The following is a 27,547-nucleotide window of genomic DNA, read 5'->3' as shown; positions in this document are numbered from 1 at the left end:
GCAAAAAAAAAGCCAAGATATTTAAAAACAAAAAAAAAATCAAAACAAAACCCAAACTTACTCTTCCTCTTTCAGATAATAATTAAAAAATAATCTAAAGACCCAGATCCATTTTATTGACAGAACAGAGATAAGACAGATGAACTTCAGTCTCCTCCCCTTCACATGGCAGCCCTGGGGCCTGCAGGCCAGCTCTGCTCCTCTCCACCTACAAACAGGAAGCCTGGCATAGTGACCTTTTGTAGGTGGCTTAGGAGGGGAGGGGAAAGCACTTGCATATATCCATATATATAATTTTTCTTTTTTTAAACAAACTTGCATTTTACACATTTCTGTTAACAGTAGCCCAATCCGCAGTGTGGATTCTCACGTTACATATTTGTGCCAGAAGAGTAAAAATGCAGAAGCACAGTTTGGGTCCCCAGTTCCCAGTGAAGAGGGAGGGAGAGGCACAACCAGAATGTGGAGGTGGGACACAGTAGGGTAAGCCTAAAAACAAAAATTTAAAATTAAAAAAAAAATTTAAAAAGGGGTGGGGGTGGAGGAGAGGATAAAATAAGAACAAACCCAAGGGGCATTATTCCAGTCTAGGCACAAAAATGTTTCAGTCTCAAAATCTCTTTCCTGTAAGAATTCCAGGGCTTTTGAGGAGGGGAAAAAAAAAAAGTAACAAATTAAAACGAGGTAGCCAGACATCATATATATATTTATATATATAGAATATATTCAGCAGAAAAAAAAGTACTTAAAAATCCACAAGAACAGCAACTTCATATGTCTTTAAAAATAAAACCATGTAAGAAAATGAATACTGTAAAGGGGAGAATGAGTGAGGAAAACTGGGATCAATTACAGGATGTAAGCAAGGGATAGATGGGAGAGTAAGAGGCTGTTTTTGTAGCAGTAATTTTTTTTATGCATTTCAAAATAAAAACAGGTCACAGTATCTCAAATGAAGCAGAAATGAAGCTGGAGATTCTTCCTCATGTCCCCCAGGTAGAGAGGAGTGAAAACCCCTTTCTACCTGCTCACCCCCAACCCAGAGAGGAATGGATATGTGGCTGGATATGTCTATCCCTGTTGCCAAGGAGGAGGAGGGGAGAAAAGGAGAGAACGATGAAAGGGAAGACAAGTCTCAGTAACTCTCAGGGTCCCCCAGTGCACGGGAAGGATTAAGAGAGTGGGCTCTGTGTCCAGTCCCCACAGAGACAGGAGGAGGAGGAAATGGTGTGTTCATGTCCAGTGGAGAGATGGGGAGGGAGAATGGAGTGCCTGGACTTTTCCATTACCCATAGTGCAGGATGACATGGAAACATACTGACAAAAGGGGAGGCTGTAGCTATCGCTAGTCTCAGTGCAGTGGAGAACTGGAACAGTGGGAGGTTGTATCCACCCACAGCAGAGAATAACATGAAACTGGAGACTGAAGAGAGATTTAAAAGGGAAAAAAAAATCAATGTACCTAGGGAGCAGTATTTCTGTCACACATGTGTTGACAGGGGAGGGGCAAGCACAGAGGTGGAATGGTTGTTTTATCAAGAGCTCTGTCTGTGCCCAGCTCAGGATGACTGAGTGGCTGGGCGCACAAGTGTAGCTAGGAAGCCTTTGCTGCTGTTAACTTATTTTTTGTTCCCATCTCCACTCTCCTTTATATAAAACAAAAATAATCTATTCTGAATACATGGCAGAACAAGGGTCTTTCTTTATCCATCCTTAGTGCTTGAGGGGATGGAATGTGGGAGTGGGGATAAAGAGGGGTGTCTCTAGCCCCAGTGCATAAGTGTGGGTTTCTACCTCTTCTGCAGGGAAGGATGCTGTGGGAAGGGAGAGGGCTCTGTATCCCTAGCATGGAACTTGAGGCATGACCTGGAAAATGGATAGGTGCTTTCTCTCTGTCCTCCTGGTCCCCCTTCCTTCTCCTCCTCCTCCACAGCAATGATAGGTAGGCAGCACAGAAGGGTCGAGGATAGACCCTCTATGTTCCTCCCTGCGGTGCCAGAGTGCGTGGGCATGTCTCTGTGCATGCCCCTCTCTCTTTCTCTCCTCCTCTGCAGCAGTCAGTCAGTCAGTCAGTGAGTCCCTCCAGAGGAGATGGAGGTCTCGGGGCACCCTCCTCCTCCTCTCACCTGACCTTCTCACTCTCAGTCATTTCCCAAAGTCCCAGGTTGAGCACCTTGAGGCAGGGCAGCTGGGTGATGCGCTCCAGGCCCCGCTTGGTGATGCGGGTGCAGCCGTAGAGGTCGATGCCCGTGAGCTGGCTGAGGTGTTCGGCGATGAGCTCCAGGCCCTTGTCGGTGATGCGGACGCACTGGCCGATGTTGAGGGTGCGCAGCCCGTGCATCTGCCGCACCATGCGGTTGATGCCCTCGTCGCTGATGTGGCAGGAGCAGAGCGACAGCGAGCGCAGCCCGTCGAGGCCCTGTGCGATGTAGGCCAGGCTCTGGTCCCCCACCTTGTCGCAGAAGGAGACGTCGAGGCCCGACAGCCGCAGGCTGCCCATGGCCAGGTGCATGATGCCCGTGTCGCTGATGTTGTCGCAGGAGCGCAGGTTGAGGCTCCGCAGGCTGCTCATGTGCGACAGGTGCAGCAGCCCCGCGTCCGAGATGCCCCCGCAGAAGCTGAGGTTGAGCTGGCGGAGGCGGCCCAGCCCGCGGGCCAGGTGCTTGAGCGAGAGGTCGCTGAGCTTCTGGCAGTCCTGCAGCGTGAGCTGCTCCAGGCCCAGGCAGCCCTCGGCCGCGCTGCGGGTCATGCCCGCCAGGTGCCCGATGCCCACGTCGGAGAGGTGCCGGCAGGAGCGCAGGTTGAGGCTCTTGAGGCGCTGCAGGCCCCAGGCGATGAGCAGCAGGCCGGTGTTGGTGATGTTGCTGCAGCCTCCGAGCTCGAGCACCTCCAGGCCCTTGAGGTACTGGGCGATGCGGCCCAGGCTGCTGTCCGTGATCTGCTTGCAGAGGCTCAGGTTGAGCGAGCGCAGGGAGCTGATCTCCGCCACGAAGGCGTGGCTCAGCCCGTTGTCGGTGAGGTTGTAGCAGCCGCTGAGGTTGAGGCTCTCGATGTCCGCCATGCCCTGGACCACGTAGCTCAGGCTGCGCCGCAGCGACAGGATCTGCACCCGCCGGATGCCCCGCGCCGCCAGGCTGGGGAAGAGCGAGGGGTTGGCGCGGCGCAGGTGCAGCTTGGCCTCCACGCCCCGCCACACCGAGCGGTGGTAGGCGGCGTCCCGCCAGGCCGTGCACACCTGCGCCGCGCGGCCCTTGTCGCGCACCTCCAGGTACCCGAAGATCATGGCGAGCAGCTCGGGGAACAAGCACGAGATGTGCGTTTCCATCGCACGCACGCCCGCCCGCGCCCGGCCGCCCCCGCCGGCGCCGCGCTGCTGCCCCTCGCCGCCGGGCCCGGCCCGCTTCCGCCCGGGGCCCGCCCGCCTTCCGCTCCGCGCCGCGCTCCTCCTGCCGCCGCCGCCGCCCTCACATCGCCGGCGCGGGCGGCGCGGGAGACGCTACTGCGCGACCGCCGGCCCGGCCCCGCCGCCTCTACCGCCGCGCCGGGCGGGCCGCGCCGCTGCCGCCGCCGCGCTGCTGCCGCGGCCGCGCCGCCCCGCGCCGCATCCCGGCGGGCGCGCCCCGGCGGCGGCCCCCGCGCCCCGTGCCCAGCGCCGGCCGCCGAGCCCCGCCGCCGCCGCCTCCCTTTGTCTCCGCGCTGCCGCCGCTCACAGCCCGCGGCCCCGCGCCGCCCGCATCCCGCGCCGGCGGTGAGGCAGCGAGGGCAGGGGGTGGCGCGGCCCGGCCCGGCCCGGCCCGCCCGCCGCCGGTACCGACTCCGCCGCTCCGGGCCCGCCCGCTCCGCTCCGCGCCGCGCGCTGCTGGGCCCGGCGCCGCTCCGGCCCGCGGGAGGGGGGGAGGCGCGGCCAGGCGCGGGGGGAGGAGGCAGCCGGGGAGGAGGCGGCGCCGGGCCGGGCCTGTTTCCCCTCCCGCCCCCACCCGCGCCGCTTGCGCAATGGTACGGTCCGGAACACGGCGAGCCGTCGCCCTGGAAACAGCGCGGGCCGCGCGGCGCCCCGCCGCTCCCGCCGTGCTGCGCTGCCCCGCCCCGCCGCCGGGGGCGCCACCGCCGCTCCGGGCCCGGCCCCAGCAGCCTCGGCCGTCACCGCGGCCCGGCCCGAGGCACCTCAGCGGTCACCGGGACCCGGCCCGAGCGGCCTCAGAGGTCACCGGGACCCGGCCCGGCCCCAGCACATGGCACACGGTGGCATCCATACGGCTCTAGATTGTACAGAGAGGGAGACACCACAACCTCTGTGGGCAGTCTGGTGCAGTGCATGGGCACCCACACAGGAAAGAAGTTGTTCCTTGTGGTCAGGAGGAACTTTCTGTTTATCAGTTTGTACCTGTCGGCTCTTGTCCTATTGCTTGGTGTCACCGAGACGAGCCCGGCTATATCCTCTTGACTCATCCTTAAGATACTTACATTGATGAGGTCTTTTCTCAGTCATCCAATTTTCTCAGCCTTTTCTCTCAATAGCAATGTTCCAGTCCCCTCATCCTTTGTGTCACTCTTCACTGGACCCTCTCCAGGACTCTCTAGTACAAGCGAGCCCAGAACTGGATGCAGTGCGCCAGGGCTGAGTAAAAAGGCAGGATCACCTCCCTTGACCCGCTGACCATGCTTCCCTTGATGCATTACTAATCCTAATTCTTGCCCTGTCAGTGCAGAGAAGCCATGGTGGGTGCTGTGCTGTCACCCATGGATGACAGGTCCCTACCAGGGCAGGGGTGGCAAGGCTGTAGAAAGCAGCACTGCTGCACAGAATCACATACCCAGTTAGGTGGGAAAAGACCTCTGAGATCATCGAGTCCAGCCTATGACCAGACACCACCAGGCCAACCAGACCATGGCACTGAGTGCCACATCCAGTCTTCCTTAAACACCTCCAGGGACGGTGACTCCACCACCTCCCTGAGCACTCCCTTCCAATGTCTAATCACCTTTCTGTGAAGTAATTCCTCCTAATGTCCAACCTAAATGTGCCCTGGCACAGCTGGAGACTCCAGCTCAGTACAGAAGCCAGCCCCCTCGCTTCACCCCATATCTGCCACTGGGCCACCTCTGCACTGAGGTTTGCCAAGGCCATGCTGGGCTGGCCGGTAACTCCTCGAGCTCTCTGGGAGCCCCAGGCCCCATGAGGAGGGACAGGGGTCTGTGCAGCTGTGGAAGGTAGCAAGGAGAAGGTGGATGGTGCCTCACCCCTGCCTGCTGGAGCACTGGCTGCTGTGGTGGCAGCATGGCCATGAGGCAGTGTGACAGCCTTGAGGAGCAAAGTTTGGGAACTCCCTGTCCAGGCATGCCTGCAGGAGCGATAGGACAGGGCTGTAAACAACTCAGAGCTCTGGGTAGCTGTCAAGGTTGCTGTACATCTCTGCATGGATTGTTTTAGGGCCTCTGTAATGGGAAATAGAAAATAATCTGAAAATGGCTTTCAGCTGATGGCCTCCTTGAAGTAGCTCTGAAAATGGTTGAGATACTCCCATAAACCAAGCAATTTCCAGTGACTTCCAATAATTTCAAGAAAGAATGTTTGAAAACCATGTTTCCTATTTGTCTATAGCCTTGTGTAATGGTAGCCATGTACATCTCAACACTAGGCAATATTGCAGCAGTGTTAAAAATGGCTTAAGTTCTACCAGAGATCAGGTAAGGCTTTTCAAAACAGTTTCAGAAGAGCAGGACTACCCTTTCTTTGTCAAGAAAAAGTTAAGTTTGCTCAACATGACAGGGTGTCTTTTTAACACTGTCTGGATTGCTAAAATACTGCACAAATCAGCCTAGTTACTGATGTGTTTGCTGTACTGATGCCTTCACTGACCTGAAGGAATAGGCTCCATTTTAATTATCATTTAAATTTATCTGCTACAGAAGCAGTCATGGCTCCACCTTCACATACAGATTCCATATTAGTGGATTCTGTTGACTACTTAGAGGTTAAACATTTAGGTTTCACTCTGCTTTTTTCCTTCCTTTTTGCTTTAAGTTGGAGGCAAGGCGAGTTGAAGGACTCTGAGGCCCTGATCCTGCACTGAGTTCCCCATGCATATAAACATCACTATCAACATTTGGCTGTGGTTTGGCAGAGCAAGAACAGCCAGCAGTGCAGCTCCTATTATTGGCTCCAAAATGGGGTGGCCACATGATGTGAAGCTCTGACCTGGTATTCATTCACCCTGCCTGCTCGAGTTAATTCAAGAAGTTTTTGACAGGTTAACTTTTTACCAGCAGACTTTATGCCGGCTCAGGTGTCAGTGTGCTGAGCTCCAGCCAGATCAGGTGTCGTCTGCACCCCTGTGCCTGGCTCCTGGCCAGAGCAGGATTGGGCTTGGCCCTGCATCCTGAGCTCTGGCTCATTCAGCAGCAGCCTGATCACATGCCTTGGCCTGATCCCGATGAAATTTGTGCTCCTGGGGGATCCAGCAATGCACAGACCTGGATTTAGTGATTGTGGAGCTGCAGTCACACACAGGAGCTATACCTTTGTGGTATTATTTTTGCAGTTTGTGCTATTGAGACTTTGGTTAATAAGCAAAAGATTGGGGGCAATAGATTTTTTTTTCTCTGCAGGTAGGCTGTGTTCAGATCAGCTGTAGAGCATCTCAACAGACATGGAGGATTTCCGTGGAGTAAAGATAAAGGTGGGGCATCTCACAGGCCTGTCGTGGCAGGGATTCCCTGTCTGGAGGCAGTGGGATCCCTCACAGGAAGGCTGAGTCCAGCAGACATCAGGCAATGTGTGAAGGAAATGTGGCACAGAAGTGTCTCAGGGATTGTTGCATTACTCATAACTGGCAAAGCTACAAGCAAGTTCTACAAGTCATTCTCAAGGAGTGCTAATGAAGGCTTTCACAGAGTTACCCCAAACTCAGCTGCAGAATCTTAGCATGGAAATAATGTGGAATTTCCTCTCCCTAAGCCTTTCAAACCACATTTGAAGGGGAGCAGGAAAAGGTGTGCTCTTCAAGGCAGAACAGCTTACCTGAAATACTTTTTTCTTTATATCTTGGCACATTGTGTCTGTAGTGTCTCTTGTGTGGAGCCAGCAGAAGTTAGAAATAGATGAAGCATTTCCTGGAGACTCTAAAGTTCTCTTTCTTACTTCTTATATACTTAGATCATCTGTCCTTCCTTGTGAACAGTTAAGATTTACATGTTGAGTGGAACAGCCTGGAATTTGGATTCGTAATCCTAATCTACTGTAGTGTTGATCTGGGGGAGAGGAAGGCACAGAAGTTACTCTTCCAGCAGATTTTTATTTGCCAGCCTAAGTGACTGATGTTTGGAAATAGAGGTTTGGAAAGACAAAGTACAAAGTGCATGAAAAGGGCCAATTTATCACATGGTTGTTGGGTTGACTTTGTGTTTCCAGGAGTAAAGGAATATGTGCCATGTTTTTCATGATCTCATGTGGTATAAATAGGAGGTGGTAATCACCATGTGATAAACTGCATTTTATTAAAAATCCCTGCCTGTCTCTTAGGCACTCATGGCTGCTCCATCCCCCTGGAACCATCCCTAGCATTCCAGCTCCTCAAGCAGCTCCTGACAGCCATGCTCTCTTTCAGAAAGCACTTGCCAGATAAATGCTTCATTTTTTTCCTCCTGTTACACCACTATTCAGTGGAGGCTGTACAGTTTTGCTTGGCAGGGGTTCAGGAGGATTCACATAACTCACTCGTGGCCTCTGTGATTGGAAGCAGCTCGTGCTGATAAAGCTGCGCTGTTGTCCATCCTGCATGGTTGGGTGTAACATCCACCAGGTCTCTCTCTAGCTCCCATCTCAGCCTGGCCTTGTGTGTTACTTTTGTCTGTCAGTTTGCAGGGTAACTTCTGGCTCAAATTAGTCATTTAAGAGATAACAGAGTCCTTTATCCTTACTTTTCTTCTGCCACCCTACTCCATGTGCTTTCTGCATTTTCACAGCTTCAGCTGCAGAATGAAAAACTTGTCAATTTACCCACAGGAATCTTTGTAGCCTTTGGCTTTGCTTTTGCCTCTGGGCAGTGGCCATTGGCACTGCAGGACAGAAGTGATGCAAAACCACTTGGACAGTAAAGCCCATGCCCAGCTAACCCTTCTCTCTCTTTTGATCCATTTAAACTTAGATGCAGCCACAGTTGTCCTTCACAAGTTGGCTTCCAGACCTTCTTCATCAGATTTGAAGAAAATCTGACCACAAAAATCAACTAAGTTTGATACAACCCATGGTCTTAAAGTGGGTTTAAAGTTGGTTTAGTGGAGCTTCTTCAAATTCAATTTGGGGAATGTTTTTTTATGTATAAATGAAACCAAAAGAGTCTTTTTGGGACTGTTGCAATAGGACAGTAGTTTATGGTTTTAAACTAAAGGAGAGTCAATTTAGACAGGATACAAGTTTTTTACTGAGAGATGGTGGCTGCTGCATTCCTGAAAACATTAAAGGTCAGGTTGGACAGGACTCTGAGCACCCTGGTCCAGGTGAAGATGTCCCTGGTCATTGCAGGAGGTTGGACTAGGTGACCTTTCAAAATCCCTTCCAAACCAAACTTTTCAATGATTCTGTGATTCTGTGTTGCATATGTGCATATCTATGCATGTACACACACATATATAAATCAGCAGAGGGTGTTCAGTGAGTGGATTCCCTTTGGAATTCATGCTTGTTTTTCATTTTCATGATCTTTCATTTTTTGATCAGAGAATATAAAGAAAATGTAACTGATCAGAGGGTTTTTTGAAAATTGTAATACTGGGATCCTTTTGCCTATTGAGCTTTGTTGTGAAGACTAGGTCACTATGAAGCTTTCCTTAAAAAAACAAAGTGGGTTTTTTTACTTTGCAGGCTTCATGTCTCGAATAGGTGCTACATGAGGATGTATTTTAGGATTACATGGTTTGTCCCAAAGTAATTCTCATATGCCATGTATTTACTGGAATTGGGTGATTAATTCAAAATACAATGTAGTGTGGATATGTGGTTATCTAAAGCTGGGGCAAAATTCAGAGCTAATGTCTCAGTGCAGACTCCAGCTATAGATTAGAGCCTTTTGGCTTTGGCTATTTCCTTCAGGTCTTGTTTTTACTTCAGTCAGTAGCTGACAAGAACACAACTCTGCTGATGTGAGGGGCAATGGGCAGAGGGTGTGACGTGTGGGAGGACAGGATTATATTCCCAGTTTTGCTGGTAAATTGTCCAGCAATTGTTGCTGCTGTAACAGACTGAACCAAGCGTAAATGAAAGGATTGCTTGAAGAATCAAAACAATTTGTGACTGTCCAGACAACTCCCTCGAATGCCATGTGCCTTTCATGTCTGTCTGTCTGTCTGCTTCTGTGGGACAGGACTGTCTGGTGCTCGGAGCAGGTGACCCACGGGCAATTCCCTGGTTTGGCCATGCATGTCCCACCCTTCAGGGCTCACATGGAGCTTGGTACTCAATGGTTAAAATCATCAGAGGGAAAGTGCTTTGGGAGGGCAGGATGTAAAACCTCAAACCTGAAGTGTTTGCAGTTCATTGTATTGGGTGCTATTTTAAGTCTTGGGTGCTATTTTAACTGTTGGGCTTTGTCAGTTCTTCCTCAGCAGCACCAAAGAAGATGGAGATGGCAGAAAATATCTGATGCAATCATTATTATTAAAAGCAGTGGCACAAAAACAAAGAGACCTTTCAGGTGGTAATTGCTTTCATAAGCCATTCCTGGGGATTGAACTCTGAGACCTCTACAACTTGATCTAATAGGGACAGCCCCTGCAGTCACAGCAGAAACATGTGTGTCTGACATGCTGTGTGGTACCTGTTACAGCAGCAGGTCTGTGAAATCTGCCTTTGTAACAGCTGTTTAGTGCAAAAGCCATCAGAGGTGGATGAATGCTCTCTGTGTGCAGCTCCACTGACAGCCAGCACGTTCACCCTGGGATGGGGAGATGCTCTGGGCAGAGCATCTCTCTCTGCAGTCAGGGCAGGTGTAGCATTACTGGCCTGTGAGTAAGGGGAGTTTGGCTGTCAGGGAAGCTGCTCCCTGTGCTCTCTGTCAGAAGCTGCAAGGAAGAAAAGACATCAGGCTCTGGGCTTTCCAGTCAAGCCTTGCCTGGGCCCCCCAGAGTGAGGGCCAGGGACAAGTAATTCAAATATTCTTGCCACAGTGCAAGTGGAAGGTAACCTCACAAGAGGGTGAGCTCAGCTTGGGGAGGGTACTGATGTAGCTGTGTGGCTCTCAAAACACAAGATTTTTGTACCCATGGATTACTGCAGCATTGTTTTGACTCCTCCCTCTCTGGACTGTGGCCACCAGCACATTTTCAGGTAGTAAATGGCATTCTGAAATTGGCAATTCACTTGAATTGGACCAAGTTATGTCACCTGCCTTCTGAGCACCGGCTCTGAAGTAAGTTCTTGGAGGGAAACTGAAAAATAGGGCAATACTGTTTTGGAAACATGCTGTGAAAATGAGATTCACAGTTAGAGCTTGGCACAAAGGTGAGAGTTAGAAAATACAGTTTTATAAGGAAGGCAGGCTAAAGACACAAAATAGAATGTTGTATTTAATGGAAGATTTGGATTGCATTAGCCAAAGGAAGGTTACTGTAACATTTTAATCCTGGAAGTACCAGTGCAGAGATTGTTTGTGCTAAATTCCCCTGATTTTCTGAAAGTTATCTGGTACAACCATAATGGGTACACAAAAAAATGGTTGCAAAGGGACATCCCTTTCAGAAACTTCTTTTGTTCTTGCTTCTGTTCTTGGGTTCATGTGGAAGCTCTAAAACCCCATTAAGGAAATTAAATTCACCAGCATGTGTTACCTATCTGTGCACGACAAAAATCTTGGAAATGCTCTCTGGAAATGTGGGGGTAAAATTAAGGGCAGGCACAAACAGGGCAGGAAGAAAGTACAGAGTTCACCATGCTAGAGGTGGAAATATAAATGAGTAGAACAAGATCTGTTTTACACTAGTTCTTTCAACTTGTGTCTACACTTTTAATTTAAAAAAAAACATAATAAACCTTTGCCTACAGTATAATGTAAATTAATGTGTGACCAGACCCCCCTCAGGTACAATGAGAATTCAACTTTCTCTAGTTCTGATCGTTCCAAATTTTTTAAAATGTGTGCATACGGAAAAGTATAAGCTAGAAATATGGGTTTTACTTCTGTTTTTTATTCCCCCAGCATGCATGCTGACTAAATTATGTGGAAAAGCCTCTTTCTTTCCACTGTTTCACCCTTGAGATCCAGTATTTTCCTGGTCTTGTCAGCGTTGTTGTTCCACGCTTTTTGCCAGCAATCCTGATCTGTGTTCTTTAGGTTTCTTTTGGAACAGTGAATCCTTTTGTGAGGAGATTACTCCTTGATGCCCTGAAGTAGGAAACATAAACAAAAAGTCTTGAAAATATTTATAGAATGGCAATAATTGCCACAGGATGTGGGAAGCACCAGGTAACTCATTAATAGTCCTTTGCATATCCATGTGGCAAAAGATGTCTAATCATGTCATACCTACTTGGAGCTCTGTAGCATTCCAGGTTCCTTTGCAGGTTTTAGCCCTGCTCCATCCATGATGAAACTGAGCCCCAAAGTGTGTGATCCTCATGGATGGGCAGTGAGTACCTGCAGCTTAGCCCTGTTTGAGGTCTGGGGTGTTTGGGCTCTCGCTGTCTCACTCTAGGTGCCCAGAAGCGCAGGCATGGAATCAGGTTTTGGAAGCTGAGAGCTGAATGACTTCCCAGCGTCACATGCTGGGTTTGTTGCAGGGCCAGGATCCAGCCCAAATCTCCTGGCTCCCTACCCACTCCCTGAGCAGCCGGGCCAGTCCTCAGCTCTGTTTCAAGGGATCCTAGAGAGCACTGGCATTTTAGCAAGTCAGCTGGCAACTCCACTCTGTTTTGTTTAGAATGGTTCACATTCTTCCATCTAATTCCCACACTGAAAATTTCCAGCTTCCTAATTGCTGTCCCAGCAAGACATATTGAATATGCAGATATGGTGGCACACACGTGCTTTTCCTGAGGCAACCCCTCAAAGTTTCTTCTGGATGTTTGTTTTACTCCAGTTCCTGTCATCCCCAAAGTGACATTAAACAGATTTTTTTGTTTAACCTTTGTATGAAACTCTCTCTCTTTCTCTGTCCCTTTATTTGTGAGGATATGTGGTTTTAGTTACATTTTGCTGCATTCCATTGTGTGTGGAGGAGACACTGTGTAAATGAAAACACATTATAATTATTACACACCACGCACAAATGTCTCCTCAGACATCTCCCAGGCATGCCTTCCCTAGAACATATTTTTGAATGTGCACATCACTGTGTTTTCAAACCCATTCGTGTAGTAAATAACTTCTTTCTCTCTACAAGTGTTCACTCAAAGTCTTGCAAGTGTATTGGAATATGGCTCCAGCACACCACAACACAAGTGCATCTCAGAGGCAAATGAAATTGTGCCTGGGAGCAGGAGCAGGAGCCTTGCTAGCCCATTTCCTGATGCTGAATCTCTCAGTACAAAGTTGGCACTGGGCTTGACTGAAGAACTGCATGCTGTCAGCACGAGCAAAGTCAAGACAGTGAAAAAGCTGGCTTCTGCTTCAAGAGAGGAAGTTATTTTGCTGGAACAGCATAAATCCTTAATAGGATTTCTTGCTTCCCCTGCAGTGTAGAGACTCAGGCAATTCCCTCTTTCATCCTACACCTTGTCTGCTGCAAGGATGGTGCACATAGCCTCAGACAGCAGCTTTCTGAGGTCCACACCTGCAGGCAAACCTCTAACCCCTGTGTGAAATGCAGCCTGCTTCCCTCTCCTGCAAGATGAGCAATTCCTATCTTCTCTGTGGATACACTGGGGTGGTTTTTGGGTTTTTTTGGTTTTTTTTTTTTTGCAGGACAAACATATTTTTCTTTGTAGTTGTCCAGTAAAGCAGAGGTTGCATTCCAGATGTACAGCTGTTCCACCTACAGAAATTCCCTATCCCTGTCTAGTCCACTTACTCAATAGCATATTGCCAGAGAGAATAAATGCGTTCAAGAGGTTGGGGAAAGAATTCCAGGACTTTGGATTGTAGTGTAAAATAGATAATTGTAATTTTCTCTATTTGAGTGGCAGTTGGAAGAACTTAACCTGCTGGATTTCTCCCACTGAGTATGTGTTTTCCCTATAGTTTCAGGGGGAAAATAAACACTTTTTTTTCTTTTAGAAAAAGCCACCTCCTGTAGACTGTTCAGTTGTGTGTGGTAAGTTCTGCACAAGGTTTAGTGTGAGCATGGGCTAAATAATAACAATATTTAATTATTTACACATATTATTTAGTGTGAATAATTAACAATTATATACACTAATATCAAAATATCCAAATACCTTTCTGAAATTTGCAGGACCGTAGTGATCAGAACTGGGCAGGCTTATCCAGCCTAGCTGCACCTGCTGTGGGAACAGGGACTTTTAAATCCATATTTGAAGGGCTGCAAAATGTGGGTGTTGCAATCTGGACTCTCAGAACAACTCTGAGCCAAATTCTCTGGTGCCAGTCACTCATGGGCTTGTACACTGCTTTCTGAGTAGATGAGGTGTTAGATAAGCACCTACTTTTTCCAGATAATTTAACCCCTTGGAGTTACATTTCTGGTAGCTACAACATTTTTCATGTCCAAAGCAGGAAAGGAAAAACAGAGTTTTCCACAGGCACCTCTGAAATCTGATTCCTTGTTTTGAAGCCTAGGTGTGGGCTGAGCTATTTGGAGGATGAAATTTTCACTGGTTGAGTGCAGGATGTGCTCAGAAAGCCTCCCCATGGGTGGAAAGCCAGGCTGGTGACACCTTGCACTGGCTGTGTTGATGTAAAGCAAGTTTTGATTTTGGTTAGCCCTGCTGGGCAGGCAGAGCTGTGGGAGGAGGAGATGGATGCTATTCTGGTGTCTGCACCAAAATGTCACATTATAGTTCGTGTTGGCGAGAGGAGCAGGAAAAAAGCACAGCTTTTTTTGGAAAGCTTTTGGATAGCTTTGGCAGTTAAAATATCTATATAATATGCTTTGAAAACTGAGGCAAAGTCCATGAAAATGGACAAATTTGTATAAAGTGCACTAGCAGCTTCAGTTACTTTTCCAGTTTTCTTTTTTTCCTTTTTGGGAAGGATTTACAAAGCAGCAAATGATAGCACAAATACTGGAAGCTTCATCTTTTACAAATCAGGTAATTTTAGAGCCATCTTTCAAGCTAATGCTTTGTTATCAGCTTTTTAACACACTGATTTTTTTCTTTTCCCTTTTTTGCTATCATGTTCTTGCACTTCAGGGCCTTGACCTGATAACACAGAGGCTTTGGCAGCATCTTAGCTTTGTGTAGTTCCTGTCCAGAGGCTGATGTTCATTCTCTGTGCAGTTGTGCCCTGGGCCTGTGGCAGTGAACTTACAAACAAGATCTGTAACAGGATACCTTTATGTTCTGCAGTTCAAATTGCATGTAAGTGATTGGTGCTAGCATGAAGCTGAGATATAAAATAATCTCCTTTTTGGTACAAATGTATATGCAGTCTATTCCCCAGACACTTTGAATAGGTTTAGCTTAAATCTCTTGCACCCAGAATTAACAGGAAATTCCTTCATTGAAGTGTGACAGTATAGAAGATAAGTTCTGAAATTGGTTAAATTGGTGTAATCTCCTGATACAGACAGGGCTTTATTTATGGTGCTTCAACCTTTAATAAATTTATTTTTAATATAAAACACAGTAAGCATGCTTGAAAAAAAAAAAGCTTTTTCTCTTTTTTATTTGTGAAAACTATGAAGATGATGCAGTTATACACTTGGGCATTATTCCCAAAATGTTCTGTATTTGAATCCACTGCATCTGAGCAGGAGCAACCTTTAATTGACAGCAGAAGTATTTGATGGTTGAAAGAACGGAGAAAGCAAACAGATTTTAATTTTGATCCCAATTCAGCAAAAATGAGTAGGGATATTCTTACTTTCAGGCACCTGGTTTAATGCTTTACTGAATGGATTAAATCTGCACCACGGTTTTACTGTTCCAACCTGTCACTCAGCCCCTCCTGCCCCTCTCTTTCTCTTTCTGCAAGGAAAAATAGTGGCTGTTGGGGTTGTGGGGTTTAAGGGATGGGTGTATGTGCTTGCTTTCCAAGTCTAGAGTTGAGGAAAAGCTGACCATTATTATTTTTATTAGACTAGACTTTATAAGAACCTCTTTGAAGAGTCTGTTAGGAAGGGTAAAAATTATAATGAATTTGGATTTATTCCAATGGTTTACTGTTTCCTTTGGCAATGTACATGTCAAGCTTTGTTGGCAGTGATTTACTGACAGGAGGGTCTTGGTCTGACCCAGTCTGAGGCTGGTCCCTGTGACCTTCACTGAGGTGCAGAATGTGCAACACACAGCAGTAATCAGTGCATCTCCATTTCCTCCAGTCATCCACTCCTGGAGAATGAAGAACCACTGCAGCAACAGTTCAACTGTACTTTGAATGTTTGATTTCCTTTGGCAGTTGATGTAATGATTACAGAGTGCGGAACAAGCTAAAAGGAATCTCTATCCAGAGCAAAAATGAGGTCCAGGCCTGTGAGATGTGGGACATAAATCTTGGTTTGGGATGGCTCCACTGGGATGGGAGTAGCTGGACAGCCCTTTAGGGAGGATGAAGGTGCTCTGTGCTTTCCAAGATGAGAGTGAGGAAGAGAACACTTAAAGTCATCCAACTGTTTCCATCCCCTGGCCTGTCCCAAAATCTCTGCAGAGGAGTTGCTTTGACTTGGATTGCCTTGCTCTGCCTCCTTGCTCATGTTGTCACAGAACTTTGTGTTCTTACGCTTCCTAACCTCCAAGGAGGGCTGATGGCTGTGCTCATCACCACCATAGTCTGAGCATGGAGTTCTCACACAAATCCTGCAGGCAGCATCAGCTCCCAGCAGGGCCAGGGCTGCCCTCCTGTCACTGTCATTGAGGGGTCTGTGCTGTGGTCAGATAGAGCAGATAGCAAACCTGCTCCCAGGACTGGCCTCTGGAAAAAAAAAGAAGTGATGTATGTTCTTCTTTTCACTGTTCTCATGTCTTACTCTCCTCTAGGGTTTGTTAACTTTGTGTAAATTTAACATTTGGGACATTAGCTAGATGGCCTAAAGGGATGGAGTCCTTCATTCTTGGAAATAATATTGAAGACCAGCAGCGTGGGCTTCCTAATCCTGCCTGGGCTTGTGTTTCAACCTGACCCCCACGGCTCCTTTGAGGGGGCCTGGGGAACATTTTCTGAAGATGAAATTGTTAGTGCAATTGAAAGAGATGGGGTGCTTGTCTGGCAAGGAAGCTGTGGCTCCGTGGGCAACTTAAATAAGCTGCTGGTCGGGCAGCAGAGGATAATGCTTGGTACTTCTTTCAAATACATGTATCTAGATTTGTTAGGTTTATAATTATACATAGTAGAACTGGTCTAATTTCTTATGGGACTTTCCCATATGAATAGAGGATGCTAAGAAGGTTTCAGTTTGTGATGATGGATGATTGCTGAAGCCCCAGAAACCCTGGTATTATAGTAGTCGTGGGAACAAGAAGTGCAGAATTTGGGCTAGACATGTCCTGGTTTAGGACTCTGGCTCTCAGCTGAGGCTGCCAACATGCAAATAGATTTCCCATGTAAAATGGAACTGGATGGCTTGGATCTGTCCATGGGAATATCACAAATGTGGAGAGTTTCCAGACAGCTATATACCTGCAGGGATGGGTCTGTGTTGCTTCTTTCTCGATTTCAAAAAATTGAAATCAGCTTTGTTTCAGCATATGCAGTTTCTGCTGAATCTCTTTCACTTTTCTTTGGGACATCTTGTGCTGGTCTCAGTGGACCAGGTTGGCTCAACACTAGGATTTAATCTGCTGTAAGAGTGAGTATGAGTACCACTGAATCCCCTTGAGAGGAAGGAGGATCATGTCCTGATTAATCTTTGGAGTTTGCTTCTTTTCTTGTAGCGGGTGAGATGGTCTTGCTCCAAGTGAGCTCATTGCCTGTCATGAAATACTGTGTTGAAAATGACAATGTTCATTAGGCTATACATATATTTTGTATGTTTCACAAATGAGAAATTGTTTTATTCATAGAGTCATTATCCTTTGTAAATATTCTGGTTTTAAATGGCGAAAATGTTTAGTATCTGGCCACTTTTGTTGTCTGATTTATTTGCAAGCTTCCTCCATTCTTGCTCTCCCTCGTGAGGCACTTCAGGGACAGCTGTCACTGAGTCTGCTGAGACTGGCAGGTATATCTTGGCATTTGCTGCACTACATGCCCTGGTGACAGTGAGGCTGGATGTCATTGGCCAGCGGAGTCATGGAAAAATGAAAGGGCAAGGTAGTGGTGAAAGGAAATCTGGATCTGTCAGCAGGGGTGACAGGTGATGAGATGCAGAAAAAGGTACTGCATGAGCACATCAGGAGATAAAACCGAGCCTGTAAGTACCAAAAGAAACAAGCAGGATATAAGCAGGAATAATCTGCCTTTCCAGCAGAGGCAGACAGCGCGTAACAATTCAGTGAGGCGAGGCAATGTCAAGACAAAAGGGCAGACATGATACACTGGGATACTTTAAGAAGGTTTTATTACACCTTCTGTAACACCCCAGCTGTGTCTGGACCCATGGAGGTGGCTCCAGTTGCTGCTTAAGTAATAATTGCAATACAAATAAATGAATGCATTTAGTTCTGGGAAGGGTGACACCAGCACAGCAATGTGGTGGTGCAGTGCTGAGAGAGGACAGGCTGGAGCAGGGGAGCAGCACAGAACCAGACTAGTCAGGGTGTGGTGAGATAAAAGATGATTGACTACAATTTACCTTCAAGTGATTTGGGCTTTTTTTTTTTTTTTTTTTTTTTTTAATCTACACTCCCTCTAAAACTGGTTCAGCTGAATGGGCAAGTATGTGACTTTAATGAGATTCCTGAAGTCTTAGTAAGAGCTGTGGTTAAGGCCTGTCTGCCAGAAGCAGATGGATAGCAGGACGTTATGATACATCTCTTGATGCTGTCAGCAGCAGGTCCATGGCACAGAACCAGAGGGCAGGGATTCCCCTTGGAGCAGCACATGGAAAGCCTCCTTCCTGGGTGTGCTGGTTTTGGCTGGAGTAAAGGTAATTTTCGTCACAGTGGCTGGTGTGGAGCTGTGTTTTGGATTTGTGCTGAAAACAGCGTTGATAACTCCAGGATATTTTGGTTATTGCAGAGCAGGGCTTGCTAAGAGTCAAGGCCTTTCCTGCCTCTCACCCCACCCTGCCACTGAGTGGGCTGGGGGAGCTCAGGGATTTGGGAATGAACACAGCTGGGACAGCTGATCCCAACTGGCCAAAGGGATACCCCAGACCATAGGAAGTTGTGCTCAGCAATACAAACTGGGGTGAGGAGGAGGAAGAGGAGTTAAACCATGACACTGGGCAGTGCATCTCTACTAGCTCCTAAAGCAGAGGAGACTCTACTCCAGTGAATATCTTTCACATCTGGAGAAGTGTCTTGTGTCAGAAAAGCAGAAAGCGTTCCTGGATGCACTGGACATTGCGAGGCATTAAAAGCAAGCCTTGAACTCCAGTCAAGCTGCAAGAATAAACAGCAACTCAAGCTCTTGGTCATTACAGCAAGAATGTATGTCCAGCATTCCCCAGATCAGAAGAAATCAGACAAATTGCAGAAATGAGGAACGCTGGAGTTACGTGGAAGTGATGTTTTCTTTCAGCACTCCTTATAGTACTCAGTAAAGATCTGTGTCACATTTGGGGGACATCTTGAATTTTTAAGAAACAATAATGGTAGGACAAGGAATTTGCATGAGTAACCCTCCCTTTCTCATTTATCAGGGCTGTCTTCCAGCAAGGGTTCAACTCTTTTCACGTCTGCCAAATCTTTGCAAATGATCTCATGGACGTGACCTCCCCTTCTTGGAGTCTTGCAGCTTCCCTCCAGCAAACATGGCAGGGACAGTGTTGGGAAAGCAGTGATAGCTCTCCAACTGCTTCTCTGTGACTTTGGAAGCTGGATGTGTGAATTTATGCTTCATGCACAGTTGTCACCTCTGAAGAGTGAACAAAGGCAAACACAGGTACAAATTTCAGGCAGGCAGCCAACACAGGAGACAGTTGCCTAGGGCAGCAGACTGTTGAATGCAGCAGAATGCCAAGGCTTACAAAGATGAAGGCTTGCTGCCACTGTTCTGCCCTCTTAGAAGCATTAAACATTTAAGGGTTGAGATTCATGTCCTGTTTTCAGACAACAGCTCCTTACTTGGCCCAGGTGATCCCTAGTGCTCTGGGTGCAAGCATCAGACCTGCAGTGCTCAAGCAGGTTCGCTTCTGCTGTTTGAGTGATCCATGCCCAATGGAAGGGGTGGGATGGGACCTTTTACCATAGAAGTAAGAGCAACCCGTGGTTTTGGAGTTCTTCCTCCTGCTCTTCTTCCTCCTCCTAGTGCAGCAGGAGTGGTCTGAGTTGGTGTAAGTAGGCTCCTGCTGGTTTGGAGTCACTTGGATGGGGAAGGATGGACAGGGATGATGGCCAGGAGGGTGGTGTGCCTGCAGTGAGGTTGGTCCTACGTAATGCTTCACTGACTCTGTTCATCCCAGCCCAGAGCAGCCCTGCTTCACCCCACCTCTCATCCTCACAAAATTTCACTGATATCTCCCACCCAGCCCTGCTTGAGCTAACAGCTTCTCAAAGCTGTTTGAACCTGTCCTGCAGTTGGGCTTAAAAAATAACCCAAGCTTTTTATTTACAAAATCAAAGTCTTGCATTCAGGATTTTGGTGGCAAGTAGAAACCAACACAGAAGAGGAAGATCCTATTCTTCAGACCACCAGGCAAGTGCTCTTCAGCTTTTGCTGTGGAAGTTGCTGGCTGAGCCTAAATCCCTGCAGCAATGCCTCACCTGCTATTATCACTGTTTCTGAAGTCATAAACACAGCCACTGAAGAAATTATTTCCAGCACCTTAAAAATTACTCACTTGCATAATTCACATATTAGCTCAATAGCAGTTGCTTTCACCAGCAGCAGATTTTAGGTAGAATTCAGAGTTTGAGGCCTCTCCTGCTGAAGGAACTCCTTTAGTTGCCACCTTTGACAGGGTATTAGGCTGGCTGCATAAGCCATCTCATCCCATACAGCAATACTTATGTCTTGTGTTTCCAAACAAGATGACAAGCACTTGCTTGTGCTCGTTGGCAGTCAGGTTGCTGCCAGCAGTATTCATAACACTTTACTGTTATTAATCATCGTCTGCCTGTGCGTATTAATATTTAAAACGAGATATGCCATTAATGCCATGTGTTTCTGGACCAAGGTTCACGTGAGCATCTCCCAGGCTTTCCCAGCTGGGAAGGTTTTATTTTCCACCACGCCATGGTGCTGTCGGTGGGACACCAGTGCAGGGCTGCCTGGTGCTGTGTCCTGGCTGTGCACATGTGCTCAGGGAAGCTCACATGGACATTGACATCACCTGTGTTTGTGGAACTGCCTCATCAGCTGCTGCCGTCTCACATTCCTGGCTGGGAGAGGCACCCGGGCGGCTCGCCATGGTTTACTCCTTTCTCAGAATCCGCAGGGTGAGGGCAAAGCCTGGAGATACACTTCTCCCATCATGTCATCTATTTACACGGCACATGCCTTGTGTGTGTGTGAGACACTGAGGGCTTTTATTTTTTTCCCCTTGCCCTAGTTCTTCTTTCTGGCTGTGGCGAGATGGAAAGGTGGCACACTCTCATCTCTGCCAGCAAAAAGGTTTTCTGTATCTGAGGCTGGCTTGGAAATTCCTTAGGTGACATCACACCATGTCTGTGCAGACTCATTGTTTGTCATGGAAAAGCCATTCATCCATACATAACTTCCTTCCTCCCCAGACTCAGGGAGATAAACTTTCCATTCTGTCTATTCCCTATAGAAACAGACCCAAAACATGTATGCGTGGCTATACACACATACACCTCGTCACGCTTGTGGCTGTGGGAGGAGGAAAAGGGAGGATATAGAAGATGTGAATAAAGTCACCCTGTTTTCTTCAGACATGGATCCTGCTGTGCCCAAGCAGTAAAACTCCCCTCCCACCGAGGTGCTGGGTCACACAAGGCTTTTTTTGTCCTGAGGCTAATTCTGGCACTTGCAGCCCCGCATCTGCCTGCCAGGTGAGATGGGCCACCAGCTGCAGGTACAGCACATCTGGATGGGGGAGGAAGCGAAGCGTGCTGCAAACAAACACAGCAAGTCCACCGTGGCGGGTGCGAGGAATTTGATAAAAAATATACTTCAGCAGTCTGGGCTGCCGAGGCTGGTGATTCATGTCTCGGGTGCTGCTCCCGAGGCAGACGGCAGGGCTGGGTACTCGTGTGCCCTGCAGCCCGGGGGGACTCACACATCCAGCCGGCCTTTGGGGACCCACAGGGGCAGGGCTGGGGGGACAGCAGGCCTGGTGAGGAGGCTGGGGCAAGAGGGGCATTTTTCCGTGGAAAAGAGGAGGGAAGCGTGTGGTGCAAGGTAGGACAGGACAGTGAGAAGCCTTGAGGAGATGGAGGCAGCAGCGGCAGCGTCGATGGTTTGATAAGGTGGCTGTGTCCCTAGGACATGAAGGAGGCAGGGTGTGAGGAGCACGTTAGAAGTACCTGCACGGTGCAGGACGCCTGCATTTGCTTTCGGCCGGTGTCCGGGACAGGCAGGGCTGGGGAGCTGCCGGACTGCCCTGCCTTTGAGGTTCGCGGTGATTCCAGTGGAGAAGGGAGAGGGTGTTTGGACAAGAGGAGCCTTTGAAGCTTTTCTCCTGTCCACCTCCCCTGCCCATGAAGCCATCAGGCTCCGGTGCCTGCCCTATCCGCGCCCGTCGCTGGCGGCCCGGCCGAACCTCGCAGACCCCCGCCCGGAGCACGGGGCTGGGGCCGTGGCGTGGGGCCCTTCTGAGGCCCTTTTGGGGAGGGGGCCGCTCCTTTCCGAGCCGCCCGTGCATGACAGAGGCAGCGGGGCCAGCGCGGTGCTTTGACGTGCCCCGCCGGCTCCCGCACACCTGCGGCCGCGGGGCTCCCGGCACCGCCGGGCCGGGCCGCGCTTCAAAGGCGGCCGAACCGGGGGCTGCCCGGCGGCTCCGGGAGACCCTCCCGACGGGCGAGAACAGCCCCGCCGTCCGTGCGCTCCCCCGGGCCGCTCGGGGAGGCTCCGGCAGCGCGGCCCCTGCCCCGGGGCCGGGGGAGGGCGGGAGGGAGGCAGGGCCGCCGCCGGAGCCCCCGGGAGGCGGTGGCCGGGGGAGGGTCCTGCGGGGTGGGAGGGGGCGGCAGCCGGGCTGAGCTCGCCGCGCCCCCGCCGCACGCAGGCCCCGCTCCAGGGCTTCTCTCGGCGTTTCTCCGCAGGGCGCCCCGTCCCGGCGGCCGGCTCGGCGGGGGCTGCCCCCGCAGCCCACCATGACCGGGCCGAGGCTGGCCCTCGCCGCCGCGCTCCTCTGCAGCTGCACCTCGCCGGTGGCCGACGCCAACTCCTGGTGGTAAGTGAGGGGAACCGGCGGCGCCTTTGTCCGCCGCGGGCCGGGGACCGGGACCGTCCGACTGCTCCTGCCCTGCGCCCTCCGCGGCAACTTCCCTGCCCCCCGGGCTTCTTTCGCAGCTTCTCTCCGGGTTTCCCCCCTCCCGCTGTCTCTGCCCGGTTTCGGCAGCGGTGGGACGCAGCCCCTCTTCTCCAGGCATTTCTGGGCTCCTTTTGTACGGGCTCGCTGAAATGCCGTCCGGGCTTTAGGATGTAGGGAATGCGTAGGGAGTGGATGGGTAAGGTTTCCTAGCCGCTGCCAAAAGCCCCGGGAGCAGCCGCGGAGCCCCTTCCCCCGAAGAGCGGAAAATAGCCTGGCTCCAAGGCAGCAGGCATCGCTCGCTGGCGCTGTGTAAAATAGCTGCTGGCTTTCTTCTGCGGGGAAAGTGCTGAGCTTTCTCTCTGCCCCCTCCCCATCCCGGGTGTCCTCTGTGTTTAAACTCGGGTTACAAACGAGCAGTGTTACTCCCGCTAGAGCCCTGGAAAAGCCTCGCATCTGGCAGAGCTGCGGAGGGAGGCAGCTGACATGAGAAATGCGCCCGGGCTCCCGGAGCGGGGCTGGGCTGGGCTGGTGGGGAGAGGTGTCGGGCGCTTCGCAGAGGGGGCCGCTCCCTCCACACTGCCTGGGATGTTTTTCTCATCGTAGGTCTTTGGCCATGAACCCCATCCAGAGGCCTGAGATGTACATCATCGGCGCCCAGCCGGTGTGCAGCCAGCTGCCGGGACTGTCCCCCGGGCAGCGCAAGCTCTGCCAGCTCTACCAGGAGCACATGGTGTTCATCGGGGAAGGCGCCCGCAGCGCCATCAAGGAGTGCCAGTACCAGTTTCGGCAGCGGCGGTGGAACTGCAGCACGGTGGATAACACTTCCGTCTTTGGCAGGGTCATGAAAATAGGTAGGAGCACCTGGAAGCACAGAAGTACACCCAGCAGTACAGTGCTGGGCCACTCTGTCCCTCTGTCCTTCAGATGCACACGCAGCACTGATGAGCCCCATTAGCGCGGCTCCTAAAGCTGCCTCTAACGAGCTCTCCCCATTCCCTGGTGTGCAGGCGCTGCCCGAGCGCTGCCTGTGCCTGGCTGGTGGCACCGATGCCCCTCGGCCACAGCAGGAGCCAGCAGGGGGGCGAGGGGGACGCAGCTTCTTTTGGGGAGCATGGGAAGGTCAGGAAGAGGGGGCTGCCTCTGTTTGGTGGGCTTCTTTAAAGGTAACGAGGGAAGAACCCGCAGGCAGGAACAATGGCCCCGTGTTATCGTTCCCAACATCTCCGACGGGGAATGCAGCCCTGAGATGTGGGAAATATGGACTCTCCGGGCATGGAAATTCCCCCACTTCCCCGCACTGCCACTTTCTGTGTAAACCTAAGAGATTTTTATAATTCCTGCCCTGCTGGCCGTAAAAGGCACATTGACAGGCCATTGCTGCACTTGAATTGAGGTGTGACCTAGCTACATTGTCCCATCTCCTTTTGAAATGCAGTCATCTGATGGCAAGAAACTGAGAAATCCGGGCTCGGTTTGATATGTCCGACAGCCAGGCCAATAAAGAAAAGGTGTTAAAACAGCCACACACACACACACACACTCTCCCTCACTCTCCACAACCCCTGTCTGAAGGTTTTGTTTCCCACCCACAAAGCCAATCATTTACACAGAAGAATCAGAACTATTTCTCGCTCGTGAGCTCGAGGGATGGAAAAAGACCTTCAGCTCCTGTACCCCCAGTATTGCTCACACTGGTTTTGGCTTCACTCTCAAAAGAACTGCAAAAGCAGCAGGACACAGAGAGACAATGCATCTTTAATACCTCTGGGGCGTTTGAGAGATAGGGCACAAAGTCCTGTGATCTCTTCTGTTTGATCCTGAAATTCATGTGTCACCCTAGAGAATTCTAGGGATATTTCTGCACGTGTTACTCAATCTTGCAGAATTCCTAATTCAGCACACCAGAGCTGCTCTAATTCCTCCCTTTCTGCCCAGCTCATACCCCAACAGTTCTTCTCTGGGGTGCTCCCCTGGGAAATGGCGTTTCCTGGAAATTCCTCCAGTTCTGACACACATCCAAGGCATCTGTGCATCCTTGATCTCTCACTTTCTGATAGCAAGGGTGGTGGCCAGATGGGGCTGCATGCAATCCCAGATTGTTAAAACTTGTGCTTTGGGGGATGAAAACTGAAATTTCATCCACTAAAGGACAAAAATACACTTCCATCTCTCCTTTCTGATGTCACTCCCTTCTCCTAAAAATGGTGTAAATTTCAAATCGCCAGAGAAATACTTGTGACTCCACAAGGATGCAATAAAGTAGGAGTCTTCCCTTTTGGAGCAATCCTCATTCTCCAGTGGCTTCCTTCAACTCTGGGTTAGTGCAGTGAGAGAAGTAGGGTGAAGTAGGAGAGAGCAAAGATCAGAGCTGAAGGATGAAAAGCTCTGGAAGAATCAGAATGTGTAGAGGAAGAAGGAACTAGAGTGGATAGTGGAAGTGGGAGGATTTCTCCTCACTAAAACGAATTTGATCCTATGAGTTAAGATTGGGAGTAGATTTCTTTGTGTTTTGGTGAAGGCAGAAGTGTTGTAGGTGTGTGATGGGTCTGGCCACTAGTCCTGCTGCTGCCATTTGGTTTGTGTGTGCATGCATTTTTGCAAACCTGTCCCAACAGAGTTTTGGAACCATTCTCTGCTCAGTTAGAGCACATTCAGGTGTTTATGCTCCAGCGCCAGGCTGCACAAAAGAAAGATGTCACTAAAGGTGTGCAGGGGTATTCCAGGATCTTTGGTGATTCATGGCTGTTATCTGTGTCAGTGATAAGCTGCTGTGGAGGGAGATGCTGCCTCTCCTCTTTTTTATAGCTTCACCTTCCGCTTTTACATTTTCCTACACTGTAATGAGTCATTGCTTATCATTGCAGCAAATAGATTTTCCACACTGGGGAAGAAGACAAAGCCTTTCAATCTCTTAGGTTATGCCAGATATAAAGTCATTCTTCCCTGGGTTCACACTGTGTGTCTGTCTCTTGTTTTCAACCTCTGAGCCCCAAATCTGGACCACAGCCCTTTTTCTGTACTCAGTGCCAATGGCACGAGAAAGGTCTGGAGACCAGAATATCTGCAAGAGTGCACAGACATGCCAGATTGCTGTGGGGAGGGAGAGGAAGGGAGATAAGAAGGACCCAGAAGGTGCACAGTGTGCCAACAACCCTTGCTGCCCACCCACCGATGTGAGCATGGCACATATTATGGGATTTCTGGAGCTGCACTGGATTGTGAGAGGGGAGGAGAACCTGACTTGGCCAAAGCCTGGGAGATCCGTGTGAGAGCACTTAGAAACCTGGAAGATCAGTTTCCTTTCCCCTTCACAGAACTTGACTCTGCTCAGGAAAGGAGAGCTGGTTGGTCTGTGTTTAATCATTACACCTTCATTTTGTGCTTTTCATGGGAGTGAGGCAGTCCAGTGACACCAAGCTTTTGGAGGGGCACCCATAGCACTGAACTAGGCTGCTTTGGAGCATTGTTTTCTCCTAGTGTTTGTGTTGTTTTGAGACTTGCTCTTAGCTTTTAAATGGGGTTTATTCAGTAACAATATATAATGTAAAAAAATTATCCTTCCAAAGTTGCTTCCTCTTCTGTCAATACAGATTTTAGGCTGCACGTGTGTGTATATATAGCTCATTTTATACATTATATACAGACATTCCTTACCGCTGCATTTATGAGGGGGAGAGGACAGAGCACCCCAAAAGGTCACGTTAGAATTTCCTCAGGGGAGGAGAGAACATATCTCCTCCAGAGGAATCCTAAATGCAAGGCTGGGGTTTCCAGGTTAGTCCAGTCATTTCTGGAGCCAAAGATCTTATCTCTTCTGCCCTTTCAAATGCTAAAAGGGGAAAAAAAAAAAAAAGACAGTCATAAAAGCAGAGAACAAAGAGAAAATTTTTTCCCTTGTTTTTCTTCGAGATCTACAAACTTTAGGGTAATGCTTTTAAAAACAACGGGCTGAAAGGAAAACTTTTTCATTTGAAAAGTTAAAGGGACACACTTTTGTGTCCCCTTCTCCCATTTCCTTCTCGAGCAGCTGCAGAGAGGCGATGCTCAGGAGCTCCGGATGCCGGAGCCGCAGCCCCGGCGGTGCCCCGGGAGCGGCTCCATCCCCGCTCCCGGCGGGCGGGCACGGGAGGGCAGCAGAGCTCCGCCGAGCTCCCGCCGCCGGGCGCAGCTCCCGGGGCCCGCAGCCCTGTGGATAATATTCGGGAATAACGCCCCAGTTCTTGGAGACGGCAGCACGGAGGTGCGGAGCTGGGCTGAGTTTGAGAGGACAAACGAAAAGCCAAACGCTTTTCCAAGCGTTTGCTTTGGGAGGGAGAACCCCACCCTGCTGTGACTTGTTCCAGCCTCTTGTCCCACCACCGTCCTCAGCAGCCTGAACGACTCGTGCAGATGCAGGGGCTGCACACTGAGTTGTGCTGCTGCATCTGACAGGTGGAGATTATTAAAATGTGGACAGTGAAAGTGTAAATCTCAATGTCTTTTCAGGGGTCTCAGTCAGGCTGTAAGGATGCTAAGCCCCTGGAGTCATGCAGTCTCTGTTGCACGGGCTGTCACAGTGTGAGGTCCTTTTCTGTGCATGTATTTTGATCTTTATAGACAGGGAAGCACTCTTCTTTAAAAGGGTGATTGGTGTTTCCTCAGCGCTTTCTCCATACAGGTAGGGGCAAAACTCCACATTGGACTGTTACCTTAGAAGACTCATAACATGGAAAACAAACTAGATGAGTAAAAGCTTGATTTTAGTTACTGAAGAATTACCCTAACTCCCTTACACATCAGTCTCACCTGAGCTGCCTTAACTAGGAGTCACTCCTGTGTATCTCTTGGACCAGGGAGTTTTGGTGAGCACAGATCTCTTCTAATTACCTATGGTGAGCATAGATCTCTTCTAATTACCTGAAAGTAAAGACCTCCTTTCTGTGTTATGTAGCATTTTATCAGCTGTGTTCCAGAGCAG

At 49.5% G+C, this 27,547-nt stretch overlaps 2 protein-coding genes across 3 annotated transcripts in view; one reads left to right on the top strand and one right to left on the bottom strand.

The window, feature by feature from the left end:
* Window positions 1–27,547, top strand: part of WNT5B (Wnt family member 5B) — a 67,922-nt gene that overhangs the window by 30,973 nt on the left and 9,402 nt on the right. For both annotated transcript variants that reach the window (XM_058804555.1, XM_058804556.1), the window contains exons 2-3: window positions 22,379–22,509; window positions 23,194–23,441. In XM_058804555.1, coding sequence (XP_058660538.1) covers window positions 22,379–22,509; window positions 23,194–23,441 — 379 coding nt within the window. The remainder of the gene's footprint in view (window positions 1–22,378; window positions 22,510–23,193; window positions 23,442–27,547) is intronic.
* On the bottom strand, window positions 686–3,325 carry FBXL14 (F-box and leucine rich repeat protein 14). Its single transcript, XM_058804554.1, has one exon. The coding sequence runs from the start codon at window positions 3,323–3,325 to the stop codon at window positions 2,123–2,125; it is 1,203 nt and encodes a 400-aa protein (XP_058660537.1). The 3' UTR covers window positions 686–2,122.

Source organism: Ammospiza caudacuta, chromosome 5 (genome assembly GCF_027887145.1).
Source record: "Ammospiza caudacuta isolate bAmmCau1 chromosome 5, bAmmCau1.pri, whole genome shotgun sequence".
Classification (NCBI taxonomy): domain Eukaryota; kingdom Metazoa; phylum Chordata; class Aves; order Passeriformes; family Passerellidae; genus Ammospiza; species Ammospiza caudacuta.
Note: the sequence above shows the minus strand (reverse complement) of the source record. Positions and strands in the feature narration are given on the sequence as shown.